Consider the following 15,063-nt stretch of genomic DNA (forward strand, 5'->3'; position numbering starts at 1 on the left):
TTGAGTTCAAAATCCAGATGTGGTGCAAATGTCAGTTTTTCTTCATTTGTTACCTTTCATTCTGTGTCTCCATTCATCATCAGAAGCTTTGTTTATGCTTTCACTCTGTAGCACAAACCGACTTATCTTTAGAAGAGAGCCAAGAACCCAAGAGTACAGTTTCTTTTCTCCTGACTGACTCAGAATCCACAGACTCTTCTCTGTCTATCGAAAAGAAACAACCTATGGACCACAGAGAAACTGAGAGACAGTGGTTGCTCAGAAGAAAGCGATCTACTCTGTTTCCTAATGGTGTGAAAACCTGCCCAGATGAAAATGTTACAGAGGCTGTGGCAAACCATGTGAAATATTTTAAAGTCCGAGGTAAGCAAACATTCAAACCCTTGGGCTCTATGATAAAATTCAAACATAGTTCTAAAACAGTTGTTGTATTTGAACATTATAGTTCAAAATTTGTGATGCTTTGGATAGAGACTGAGCCAAATATTGTCTGTCTACTAGCCATGGAAAAGACTTGCTAAGAGTATGGTATTTATACAGCTTCAGAGGAAAGTTTACATTATTTTAAGAGAGGACATGGTTTAAAATTTTTGAAGCACTTCAAAAATACCAGTTTATGTTTCTGGATAAATTAATTATAACTTTTACTTCTGCATTACAGTAATTTGTCTAAATATACCCACAAAAGATATTAACTAAGATATACTTAACCTACTTGGCTAATTAGTTATTTTATATATATGGAAATATGATCAATTTCTATATTTTATAGTTTAGCCATTCTACAGATTCAAGCTATTCTAGTTGTTATACACAAAACTTTTTACCTCTCAAATGGTGGCAGTTCTCACAATGGACCCTAAAGCAACATAACTAGGAGTTTATTTTATTTTTTTTCATTTTTAAACATTAGTTTTTATTGGAGTATAGTTGCTTTACAATGTCGTGTTAGTTTTTTCTGTACAGCAAAGTGAATCAGCAATACATATACATATATCCCCTCTTTTTTGGATTTCCTTCCCATTTAGGTCACCACAGAGCATTGAGTAGAGTTTCCTGTGCTATACAGTGGGTTCTCCTTAGTTATCTATTTTATACATAGTAATGTATATGTGTCAATCCCAATCTCCCAATTCATCCCACTCCCCCTTCCCCCTTGGTGTCCATACGTTTGTTTTCTACATCTGTGTCTCTATTTCTGCTTTGTAAATAAGTTCATCTGTATCATTTTTCTAGATCCCACATATAAGCAATATTATATGATATTTGTTTTTCTCTTTCTGACTTACTTCACTCTGTATGACAGTCTCTAGGTCCATCCACGTCTCTGCAAATGGCACTATTTCATTCCATTTTATGGCTGAGTAATATTCCATTCTATATATATCTACCACATCTTCTTTATACATTCCTCTGTTGATGGACATTTAGGTTGCTTCCATGTCCTGGCTATTGTAAATAGTGCTGCAGTGAACATTGTGGTACGTGTATCTTTTTGAATTATGGTTTTCTCCAAGTGTATGCTCAGGAGTGGGATTGCCAGGTCATATGGTAGTTCTATTTTTAGTTTTTTAAGGAACCTCCATACAGTTCTCCATAGTGGCTGTATCAGTTTACATTCCCACCAGCAGTATAAGAGGGTTCCCTTTTCTCCACACCCTCACCAGCATTTATTTTTGTAGATTTTTTGATGATGGCCATTCTGACTGGTGTGAGGTGATGCCTCATTGTAGTTTTGACTTGCATTTCTCTGATAATTAGTGATGTTGAGCATCTTTTCATGTGTTTGTTGGCCATCTGTATATCTTCTTTGGAGAAATGTCCATTTAGGTCTTCCACCCATTTTTTGATTGGCTTGTTTGTTTTTTTGATATTGAGCTTCATGAGCTGTTTGTATATTTTGGAGATTAATCCCTTGTCCATTGCTTTGTTTGCAAATATTTTTTCCCATTCTGAGGGTTGTCTTTTCATCTTGTTTATGGCTTCCTTTGCAGTGCAAAAACTTTTAAGTTTCATTAGTTCCCTTTTGTTCATTTCTATTTTTATTTTCATTACTTTAGGGGTTGGGTCAAAAAAGATCTTGCTGCGATTTATGTCAAAGAGTGTTTTGCCTATTTTTCCTCTAAGAGTTTTATAGTGTCCGGCTTTACATTTAGGTCTTTAATCCATTTTGAGTTTATTTTTGTGTATGGTGTTAGGGAGTGTTCTAATTTCATTCTTTTACATGTAGCTGTCCAGTTTTCCCAGCACCACTTATTGAAGAGACTGTCTTTCCTCCATTGTATATCCTTGCCTCCTTTGTCATATATTAGTTGACCATAGGTATGTGGGTTTATCTCTGGGCTTTCTGTCCTGTTCCATTGATCTATATTTCTGTTTTTGTGCCTGTACCATACTGTCTTGATTACTGTAGCTTTGTAGTATAGTCGGAAGTCCGGGAGCCTGATTCCTCCAGCTCCATTTTTCTTTTTCAGGATTGCTTTGGCTATTTGGGGTCTTTTGTGTTTCCATACAAATTGTGAAATTTTTTGTTCTAATTCTGTGAAAAATGCCATTGGTAATTTGATAAGGATTGCACTGAATCTGTAGATTGCTTTGGTCAGTACAGTCATTTTCACAATATTGATTCCTCCAATCCAAGAACATGCTATATCTCTCCATCTGTTTGTGTCATCTTTGATTTTTTTCATCAGTATCTTATAGTTTTCTGAGTACAGGTCTTTTGCCTCCTTAGGTAGGTTTATTCCTAGGTATTTTATTTTTTTTGATGTGATGGTAAATGGGATTGTTTCCTTGATTTCTCTTTCTAATCTTTCATTGTTAGTGTTTAGGAATGCAAGAGATTTCTGTGCATTAATTTTGTAACGCAACTTTACCAAATTCATTGATTAGCTATAGCAGTTTCCTGGTGGCGTCTTTAGCATTTTCTATGTATAGTATCATGTCATCTGCAAACAGCAACAGTTTTACTTCTTTTCCAGTTTGGATTCCTTTTATTTCTTTTTCTTCTGTGATTGCTGTGGCTAGGACTTCCAAAACTGTGTTGAATAATAGTGGTGAGAGTGGACATCCTTGTCCTGTTCCTGATCTTAGAGGAAATGCTTCAGTTTTTCACTGTTGAGAATGATGTTTGCTGTGGGTTGGTTGTATATGGCTTTTATTATGTTGAGGTAGGTTCCCTCTATGCCCACTTTCTGGAGAGTTTTTATCATAAATCAGTGTTGAATTTTGTGAAAAGCTTTTTCTGCATCTATTGAGATGATCATATGGTTTTTATTCTTCAGTTTGTTAATATGGTGTATCACATTGTTTGATTTGCATATACTGAAGAATCCTTGCATCCCTGGGATAAATCCCACTTGATCATGGTGTATGATCCTTGTAATGTGTTGTTGGGTTCAGTTTGCTAGTATTCTGTTGAGGATTTTTGTGTCCATGTTCATCAGCGCTTTGGCCTGTAATTTTCTTATTTTGTGATATCTTTGTCTGGTTTTGATATCAGGGTGATGATGATGGTGGCCTCATAGAAAGCTTGGGAGTGTTCCTCTGTAATTTTTTGGAACAGTTTCAGAAGGATGGGTGTTAGCTCTTCTCTAAACGTTTGATAGAATTCGCCTGTGAATCTATTTGGTCCTGGACTTTTGTTTGTTGGAACACTTTTTATTTTATATTGAAGTATAGTTGATTAATAATGTTGTGTTAGTTTCAGGTGTACAGCAGAGTGATTCAGTTATACATGTATCTATTCTTTTTTCAAATTCTTTTCCCATTTAATTTGTTACATAATTATTTTATTTTCAATTAAACAGTGTTATCCTTGATCTCATACCCTTTTATTATATTAATTCATTCTCTGTTCCTTATATTTACTAACCAGAATTGGTTAATTGACCATAATATGTCCCTTAGATATTTGAAGGATTCCCAGACTTTGCTTTTTGCTGCTCAAGAGCCAATAAAAAGCCATAATATGGATGCAATGCTAGTAAGTTAAAGTGGATATAGATAATGAAATGATAGTGAAATCAGGCTTGTTCATTCATGCATGTATTCAACACATGTTTATTGATCATTTACTATTTTCCAGGGACTGGGCTATATAAACCTTCAGTCTGAGCTGCTACTTTGTCTTCTTTATTTTCCTCTATGTTGTCCTTTCTGTCCTCCTTCCTTATCAAAGCAAATGCTTTTAAAATAAAAAATTTAATATCAGATATTACATATATTTATATGTTTGATTTTTTTGTTTCTTAAAGTGGCACAGTATGTTAGAACTTATTTTTTCAGAGTGTATTTATATCTCTTGGTTGTGTTTTTGACTATCAAACTTACTAAGCAATAAACTTTTCTTTCACTTTTTAAATGGAAGTCCATTGACCTGGCCTTTTGTGAGTAGGGCGTATGCCAGAAGTGGGAAATTCCAAAGAGAGTGGGAAGAGAAAAAGGAACTGAAGATGAATGAGAATGAGTGTGTAATATATCAAAATATGATTTCTACTACCTGGATTTTTATGTAATATTACTTTAAAATAGGTAAGAATACCAGAATACCTAGATAGCTTCTGGTTAAATAGTGAAGAGGAAATAACCAATCATTTAAGGACTATGATTATGCCTTTTAATTTCTTTGCCCTTGTGTTTATACATTCAAGAGACGCTATTGAAAAAGAAGCCAACCAAAAGAAAAATAAAGCATTCCTTGAATAATTGACTTTGAAATACAGATTCTGTGAATGAGATCATTGGAAAGGGACCTCAAAGCTAAAATGATTGACACAGCACATCAAGATTATAACAATGTTGATATAGCTGTTACTGTCATGGTAAAGAGTAAATATTTTATTTGTTATGTTTTGAAATTTAGGAAAAATGAATATTTCAACATAGGTCTTGATTTGGAAGAGATTTGGAAGAGATAATTGGATTATGCCCTTAGAACCAATTGTTTTGAGATTGGAGGAAAAGATCCACTCACTGTCCAACCAGGAATCTTTGGTTTTTCCACCAAGCTAATTCAGTGTAATGGTTTGCCCAATTTTTCCTTCATAGATAATTTGGTATCAGTTGCTAGTTGGTATAACACATTTGAAAAATATCTCCATTTAAGCAAGAAGCAACTGAATTTAACCTAGTCATTTGTGAAATTAAAGAGATATTTAGGGTGCTTGGAGTAGGAAGTAATAGTATCCCCTTTTAAAAAATTGTATTAGTAGTTGGACCTTTTAAAATATAGCTTTAAAAGGAAACCATAAACAAGAAGAAAAGACAGCCCTCAGAATGGGAGAAAATATTTGCAAATGAAGCAACTGACAAAGGATTAGTCTCCAAAATTTACAAGCAGCTCATGCAGCTGAATATCAAAAAAACAACCCAATCCAAAAATAGGCAGAAGACCTAAATAGACATTTCTCCAAAGGAGATATACAGATTGCCAACAAACACATGAAAGAATGCTCAACATCACTAATTATTAGAGAAATGCAAATCAAAACTACAATGAGGTATCACCTCACACCAGTCAGAATGGCCATCATCAAAAAATCTACAAACAATCAATGCTGGAGAGGGTGTGGAGAAAAGGGAACCCTCTTGCACTGTTGGTAGGAATGTAGATTGGTACAGCCACTATGGAGAATAGCATGGAGGTTCCTTAGAAAACTAAAAATAGAACTACCATATGACCCAGCAATCCCACCACTGGGCATATACGCTGAGAAAACCATAATTCAAAAAGAGTCATGTACCACAGTGTTCATTGCAGCTTTATTTACAATAGCCAGGACATGGAAGCAACCTAAGTGTCCATCGACAGATGAATGGATAAAGAAGATGTGGCACATATATACAATGGAATATTACTCAGCCATATAAAGAAACAAAACTGAGTTATTTGTAGTGAGGTGGATGGACCTAGAGTCTGTCATACAGAGTGAAGTCAAGTCAGAAAGAGAAAAATGAATACCGTGTGCTAACATGTATATATGGAATCTAAAAAAAAAAAAATGTTTCTGAAGAACCTAGAGGCAGCACAGGAATAAAGACACAGATGTAGAGAATGGATTTGAGGACACAGGGAGGGGGAACAGTAAGCTGGGACGAAGTGAGAGTGGCATTGACATACATACACTACCAAAAGTAAAACAGATAGCTAGTGGGAAGCAGCTGCATAGCACAGGGAGATCAACTTGGTGCTCTGTGACCACCTAGAGGAGTGGGATAGGGAGGATGAGAGGGAGACGCAAGAGGGAGGAGATATGGGGATATATGTATATGTATAGCTGATTGACTTTGTTATAAAGCAGAAACTAACACACCATTGTAAAGCAATTATACTCCAATAAAGATGTTAAAAAGAAATATGTGGCTTTATTAGGGTATACATTGGTAGATTATAAACTGCACATATTTAAAGCATAGAATTTGATTTGTTTTGACAAATGTATTTATCCTTGAAGTTATCACTACAATCAAGATAATGAATTTGTCAATTACCTCCAAACATTTTCTCATGTGTCTGTATAATCCCTTCCTCCCTCAGCACCTCCCTTGACCTCAGTGCTGAGGCAACCACTAATCTGCTTTCTATTACTATGTATCGTTTGCATTTTCTACACTTTTTCTACTATGTATCGTTTGCATTTTCTACATATTTTCAATGTCCTCATACTGTTTACTCTTTTTTTTTTTGTCTAGCTTCTTTTAATCAGTTTGTTTTGAGACTCATCCATGCTTTTTTTGTGTATCAGTAGTTTGTTACCATTTACTGTTGGGTATTATTCCATTTTATGGATATACTGCATCTTGGGATATTTGGGTGCTTTTCAGTTATTGGGGATTACGAGGAAAGCTGTCATGAACGTTTTTGTACAATTTTTTGTGTGAACATATGCTTTTTATATCTGTTGGTTAATAGGAGTGTAGTGGGTGGGTCACATGATACCTTTATGTTTAACTTTTTAAGAAATTGCCAAAACTGTTTTCCAGTGTAGTTGTACCAACAGCTGTATATTGGGATTCCAATTTTTCCACATCTGTGCAGCGCTTGGTATAGTCAGTGCTTTTAAACTGTAACCATTCTAGTAGATATGAAATAACATCTATTGTGGTTTTAACTTGCCTTTTCTTGATGGCTAATGATGTTGAGCACTTTTTCATGTGCTCATTTGCCATTTGTGTATCTTTTTTGGTGAAGAGTCTATTCGAATATTTTGCTCCTTTAAAAAAATAATTGGATTGTTTGTTTTATTATTGAGTTGTAAGAGTTCTTTATGTGTTCAAAATACCAGTTCTTTGTCAGATATATGTTTTGCATAAATTTTCTTCCAATGTTTGGTTTGTCTTTTTATTTTCTTAACAATGTCTTTTGAGGAACAGAAGTTTTAAATTTTGATAAAGTCCAATTTATCATCAGGTTTTTGTTTTTTTTTTTTTTTTGTGGTACACGGGCCTCTCACTGTTGTGGCCTCTCCCGTTGCGGAGCACAGGCTCAGCAGCCATGGCTCACGGGCCCAACCGTTCCACGGGCACGTGGGATCTTCCCGGACCGGGGCACGAACCTGTGTTGCCTGCATCGGCAGGCAGACTATCAACCACTGTGCCACCAGGGAAGCCCTATCAGTTTTTTTTTTGCATCATGCTTGCTTTTGGTGTTGGATCTAAATTTGCTTAGCTCAGAATCACAAAGACTTTCTCTTGTTTTTTCTGATAGAAATTTTATAATTTTTAGGTTTTACATTCAGGTCTATGATCTACTTTGAGTTAATTTTTGTATTTGATGTATATAGATCAAAGTTAATTTTTTTTGCTTTTGCATAGCCAGTTGTTCCAGCATCATTTATTAAAAATATTATCTTTCCTTGCCGCTGAACCTTTGTTGAAATTCAGTCTTCTGTACATGATGGGTCTATTACTTCACTTTTCATTCTTTTACACAGATCTCTTTGTCTGTTTCTATGCCAGTACCTAACTGTCTTGATTACTGTGAGCTTTATAATAAGTCTTTGAGTAAGATAGTGCAAGTCCTTCAACTTTGTTCTTTTTAAAATTTGTTTGGTTATGCTAGGTCCTTTGTCTTCCATATAAATATTATAATCATCTTGCCAATTTGTACACAAGAGGCTACTGGGATTTTGATTGGGATTGTGTTGAATTTATTGATCAATTTGCAAAGAATTATAATCTTAACAATATTGACCCTTCTGATCTGTGGATATATCCCTCCATTTATTTAGATCTCTGTCATTTTCTCTCAACAGTGTTTTGTGATTTTCAGTGTCTAGATCTTACACATCTTTTTATCAGATTTATTTCACTTTTTTCATGCTATTATTAACACTATTTAAAAAAAATTTGGTCTCTGATTGTTCCTTGCTAGCATATAGACATACAACTGAGTTATGTGTATTGATCTTTTATTCTGTAACTTTGTTAAAATCACTTATTAGTTCTAGTAGCTTCTTAATATACTCCTTAAGGTTTTCTACATGGGTGATTATTTCATCTGCAAATAAAGATATAGTTTTACTTCTTATCTTCCAATTTGTATGCCTTTTATTTCTTTTTCTTGCCTTATTGCATCAAATTAACTGTTCCTCATGCTTTGGGCTCCACGATTCTGAAGGGAAATTATATTACCCTAAAAAAAAGACTGCTCCATTCTAGATTTCTGTGTACTAGATAAGATGCACAGCCTGAGTCCTAGTAACAGGATTAAAGACAGATTAAATGCCGGCATTTCCTTCTTCAGAATATTGTCATTACATTTACCCTTCCTCCACCGGTTTCCAGGACAAGTTTCTCTGCCAGAAGAGAGGCTTTTGTAGATTAGTTATCTTCTCGAAAATAGGAAGTTATCTCCAGTGTTAACTAAAGGCTACATGAAAATCATTTGACAAGGATAGGACTTCTGAACAAATAGGCCAAATAGAGAAGTATGTGGCGTTTATCTGTGGTGGAGTTTTGCCCTCCTTAGTACCTCTTTCCTTGAAATAGTGCTGATTTTGCTCTTGTCTGTACAGCCTGTACTGTCCTATCTAGTTTTCCCCTCTCTGAGCTGCATGAATACTCCAGACTACCCCCCAATTCTCCTCCTGTATCAGAATGTAAGTGTTTTGAATTCTATTATTCTTAATTGGAAAACCACTGGATAAATTAAGGATGTGCAGTTGATCCTTGAACAACATGGGTTTGAAATGTGAGGGTCCCCTTCTACTCACATTTTTTTTTAGTAAATACATACTGCAGTGTTATATGATCCAGAGTTGGTTAAATATGTGGATGTGCAACCGCGAATAAGGAGGGCTAACTGTAAAGTTATATGTGAATTGACTGCAGAGGGTCTGTGCCGCTCACTGCCACATTATTCAAAGGTCAACTGTATTACCTTTCTGGAGGGAATTGCATTTTTTATAGTTTTACTGAGATATAATTAACATACCAATTAATTCACTTAATGTATAGAATTCAGTGGTTTTCCAGTATATTCACAGAAACGAGTAACTATCATCACACTCAGTTTAAGAATATTACATCACCTCAAAAAAACCCCCCACCCTTTAGATATCACTTTCTTACCACTCTGTCTCCCCTTCCCCTCCCCCCAGGACTAAGCAACCACTAATCTACTTTCTGTCTCTATAGAATTGCCTATTCTGGATTTGTCATATAAATGAGATAATATAATATATGGTCTTTTATGACTGGCTTCTTTTACTTAGCATAATGTTTTCAAGGTTCATCCATGTTGTAGCATGTATAGTAGTTTATTTTTTGTGTCCAAATAATAACATTCTGTTGTATGGATACACCACTTTTGGTTTATCCATTTGTCAGCTGATGGATATTTGGGTTGTTTTCGTTTCTCTTGGGTGTATATCTAAGAGTAGAATTTCTGAGTCATACGTTTAACCACATGAGGAATTTCCAGATTGTTTTCCAAAATAGATGTACCGTGCCCACCAGCAGTGTATGAAGGTTCTGATTTCTCCACATCTTTGCCAGCACTATAATTTCCTTAAAAAAAGAAAAAATTACAACCATCCCAATGGGTGTGAAGTGGCATCTTGTGGTTTTGATTTGCATTTGTTTAATGACTAATAATGTTGAGCATCCTTTTATATGTTTCTTGGATTTGAATATCTTCTTTCAAAGAATGTCTTTAAATCCTTTGCCTTTTAAAAATTTGGGTTATTTATCTTGTTTTCATTGAGTCATAAGCAATCTTTATATATTCTCGATACAAGACCCTTATCAGACAAATGATTTGAAAGTATTTTCGTTTTCTTGATGGTGTCTTTCACAAAAGACAAAAGGTCTTTTTTTCACCATGCACAAAAGGTTTTGATTTTGATGAAGTCCATTTTATCTATTTGTTATTCTTTTGCAAAACTGTTTATGCTCTTCTGGGTCCCTTGCAATTTCATATGAATTTTAGAATTAGCTTGTTAATTTCTGTAAAGAAGCCAGAGTTCTGATAGGATTGCATTGAGTCTGCAGATCATTTTGAAGATACAGTTGGCCCTCTGTATCTGTGGGTTCTGCAACCACAGATTCAACCAACTATGGATTTAGGATTGCCGTGTACACACTGCTATATTTAAAATGGATAACCAACAAAGACCCACTGTATAACATAGGGAACTGTGCTCAATATTATATAACAACCTAAATGGGAAAAGAATTTGAAAAAGAATAGATACATGTATATGGATAACAGAATCACTTTGCTGTACACCTGAAACCAACACAACATTGTTAATTATACCCCAATATAAAAAAGTTTAAAAACAAAAAACAAACAAAAAAACACTTGAAAAAAAATTCCAGAAAGTTCCAAAAAGCAGAACTTGATTTTGCTGTGTGCTGGCAACTATTTACATAACATTTACATTGTATTAAGTATTATAAGTAATCTAGAGGTGATTTAACATATACGGGGGTGTGTGCATAGGTTACATGCAAATACTACACGATTTTATATAAGGGAATTGAGTATCTGAGGGTTTTGGTATCTGTAGGGGTTGGGGGTTTAACAATTAAATCTTCCAATTCACGAACATGGAAAGTTTTTCCATTTATTTATGTTGTCTTTAATTTTTTTTCAACAGTGTTTCTTGGTTTTCAGAGTATAAGTTTTGTACTTTGTTAAATTTATTCCTAAGTATTTTATTATTTTTGATGCTTTTGTAGATGGAGTTGTTTTCTTAGGTTCATTTTTTGTTTGTTCCTTGCTAGTGTATAGACATACAACTGATTTATATGTATTGATCTTGTATCCTGACACCTTGCTAAACTTGTTTATTCTGTAAGTTTTTAAGTGGATTTCTTCCGAGATTTTTTCAGGAAATGACATCCCCCAAAGCATAATTTGTAAGAGGCAGCTTACGCTATTCTTCTGTGAATTCATGAGAGATGCCAAGGGAAGGCCTGCTATGAAACCTGGTATGATTTCTACACTTCTGGATGCTCCAGCTGCATTTTCCCTCACACAATAATGTTTTTCTAAGATTTTATGAAAATATTTTAAACATATAAAGTAGTTGAAAGAATAGTTTAGTGAACACCATAGTCTTACCACCTAGCTCTACAGTTAACATTTTATATTTGCTTTATCACATATCTTATCTATCCAACCATCCTATTTCTTAGATGTATTTCATAAATTAAAGATATCATTTCATTTTCCTGTAGAACTTCAGCATGAATATCATTAACTAGAGCTTAATATTTGTTTACTTTTCTGAAGGTGGAATTTACATAGAGTGAAATGCATAAATCTTAAGAATACCATTTGGTGAGTTTTGACTAATGCACACATTGGTGTAATCCAAACCTCTCTTAAATTTGGGGATAGTGCCACCACAGAAAGTTCCCTTATTCCCCTTCCAAGACAGTCCTCCCTTCTCAACCCCAACTACCAGGTGACCACTCTTCTAATTTTTTTAAACCATAGCTTAGTTTCACCTATCTAGGACTTTATATAAGTAGAAATAGTATGAACTCTTTTGTGTAAGGCTTCTTTGACTCAGCCTTTTGAGATTCATTCATGTTTTTGCATGAATTAGTAACTTGTTCCTTTTGATTCCATTATGTGACTGTATGTTTGTTTATTTTCCTGTTGATGGATACCTGGGTTGTTTTCTTTTTTAAGTTGTTATGTATAAAGCTGCTCTAGCATTGAACATAAGTCTTTCTGTGGATATGTGCTTACGTCTCACTTGAAGGAATACCTAGGAGGGGGGTTACTGGGTCATAGGTTTGGTGTATATTTAGTTATATAAGAAACTACTGGTACTTTTTCCAAAGTGGTTGTACTATTTTTCATTCTTGCCAGAAATGAGGGTTGTGTTTGTTCCACATTCTCGCCAAAATTTGATATTGTCAATGTAAAAAGTTTTAGCCTCTCCGGTTCAAGTGTGGGTGGTTCAATTTCCATTTCTCTGAAGAATGAATGACAGAGCACTTTTTCACATACTCGTTGACTCTTTGTATCTCGTCCTTTGTAAAGTGTCTGCTTCAGTCTCTTACATATTTTAAAAATTGGATTGTTTGCCTTTTTGTTAGGGAGTTGTAGAAATCCCTTAAATATCCTAAATACCAGTTCTTTATCAGATATATGTATTTTGAATATTTTCTGCCAGAGGTATGGCTTACCTATTCATTTTTATTAATAACATCTTTGTTGAGCAGAAGTTTTTAGTTTTGATGAATTCTAATATCAGTTTTTTGTTTTTTCTTTTATAGTTGTTGCTTTCTGAGTCCTGTCTATGAAATCTTTGCTTATCTTCAGGTCATGTATATATTCTTCTGTGTTTTCTTTTAGGACCTTCAAAGTATTAGCTTTCATATTTCAAATTATTTTATTATGTATATTGTGAAGACGTTATTGAGATTTATTTTTTCTCATAGATATATAGTTATTTGGTCTCACAGTACTTTTAATACTTTCTTTGAATCACCTCATTTCATAACCAGATCTTATAGATATTCGCTTTTTGTTTGTTTTTACCAACCCAGACTTTCATCTTTGCATTGTCTTCTGGTGTGTACTAAGCTGTCATTTGGAAGTTTAAAGAGGAAGAAAGGAAGAACTTGAATCTACAAGTGGTCACCTCTGCCTCAGTCTTTCTCTGTTGGAGTCTTCTGTATGCTGTAGGGTCAGAAGTTCTAAAGAACAGGATTAAGGATATAGTTAGTTTACTGAAAAAGAAACTTAAGTTTGCAACCAAAGGTTCATTCAGTTTAACCCTGAAAAATCAGTTGATAGAGAAACTTTCAATATTCATATATTTTAATCTCTGTTAAAGCCTAAGAGGTTTTTTTAGTCTGAGACTCTTCTTCCATCAAATAACTGTTGGACAACCAGAATCCAATATAATAATAACATTTAATATTCATGTAGCACTATGTAGTTTATAAAATACTCTCACAGATAAATTAAGTAAAGCAGTTATTATTCATCTCATTAAAAAAGAGAGATGAGTACATTGAAATGTTGACTGGCTAGGTCAGTTACTCTCGGTTATCAAGCTAGTACACAGTGAGCCTTAAGGCTAGAATTGAGATCCTTCTGACTCAGTGAGTTCAGGGCCTCTATCTCGATATGCTGGTAGATTAGCATTCAGTCCTCTTGAGATGAAAAATGATTTCCTTGATCTCTGTCCACTTAAATCCATCTTTCTCCCTTACCACCCTCCTCCTCTTCTCTCTCATCCCTCTGTTGTGCGCAGTGCCCTGCATCAGGACACTGAAATGGTTACAGGAAAGCAATACACTTAGTGCTGTATAAAATGTGCAGACAGCCTGTTTAGGGTCCTTTCAGAGTTGATGCTTTGAAATAACTTAGCAGATACATTAAATGAGCTTTCATTTTAATACAGTATGTTTCTTCTGAATATCATTTTCTTTTTAGTTCTCATATCTTTTAAAAAATTAATAGATTTTATTTTTTGGAGAAGTTTTAGGTCTACAGAAAAGTTGAGCAGAAAATCCAGAGTTACGTATACTGCCACCCTTACACACACACACACACACACACACACACACACACACATATTTTTCCCTCTTATTGTGAGAACCCCAAAGTGCTTTCTCTAAAAATACCTCTCTGTTTGTTTTTCAGTATGCCAGGAAGCTGTCTGGGAAGCCTTCAGGACTTTTTGGGATCGACTTCCTGGGCGTGAAGAATATCATTACTGGATGAATTTGTGTGAGGATGGAATCACAACTATATTTGAAATGGGCACACATTTTAGTCAGTCTGTGGAACATAGAAGCTTAATTATGAAGGTAAATGTAGTAACAAGGGAAGAAATTACTGGACTGTTGTAGGAGTGTGTATACATGGCTCAGGCCTAAAGGAAGAAAGAGCAAATGCCAAATCCCTGCATTACTCTTTTTTGTTGAATTAGGTTGTTCAAGTGACCTACCAGAGGGTGGCTTAGTCTTTGTATCCCTAGCTCTGGCCATTATAATAAGCATTGTTAACCCAGCAAGAGCCTCATGCTTGTTTATAAATGTAAATATTTGGAAATAATACTCAGCAAAGATTTAGGCTAAGAATATAAATCTGTGAGAGTCAAACATTCTGGCCAGGGTTTTTCATCTTATCAGTTCAGAGTGGTGCAAACGACTCTAATTAAGATAGAGGATATAGGTCATTGGATAAATGTTTAGTAAAGTATAAATGTGATTCTAATTAATGAATTCGCTTACTTGTTTTCCTTGTTTTAGATTTAGTTTACTCTTAGCAAAGGATAAATAAGCATGCATATAGACAAATTATCTGCCCACCTTCCCCTTTCATATTGCATGCATGTATTCATGACAAGAGAATGAAACTGTTTAGATATACGTGGTAGATTGCTCATTCTGTGTGATAGGCCCTTTATAGCCTTCTTCCTTTGTTCAAGTCCTACATGTCCTCAGCTCAGATGTAACCTCCTTTGTGAGGAATCAACCCCCAGCCTAGCAGATTTAGCTCCCATAATCCTTTGAACTCCATAATTCTTTATTCATTCTTTAATGTTGTACTTCTTACATTTTATTATTATTAGTTGTATATGT

General features: G+C 34.7%; 1 protein-coding gene across 4 annotated transcripts in view; it reads left to right on the top strand.

Moving 5' to 3' along the window:
* Positions 1–15,063, top strand: part of IMPG2 (interphotoreceptor matrix proteoglycan 2) — a 78,716-nt gene that overhangs the window by 457 nt on the left and 63,196 nt on the right. For 3 of the 4 annotated variants that reach the window (XM_032629907.1, XM_032629910.1, XM_032629911.1), the window contains exons 2-3: positions 112–363; positions 14,120–14,286. In XM_032629907.1, the coding sequence (XP_032485798.1) occupies positions 112–363; positions 14,120–14,286 (419 nt within the window). Of the gene's footprint in view, positions 1–111; positions 364–10,849; positions 11,440–14,119; positions 14,287–15,063 lie in introns of those variants that run through there. The other variant, XM_032629908.1, reaches the window with a different exon arrangement.

This window comes from Phocoena sinus, chromosome 4, assembly GCF_008692025.1.
Source record: "Phocoena sinus isolate mPhoSin1 chromosome 4, mPhoSin1.pri, whole genome shotgun sequence".
Taxonomy (NCBI): Eukaryota; Metazoa; Chordata; class Mammalia; order Artiodactyla; family Phocoenidae; genus Phocoena; species Phocoena sinus.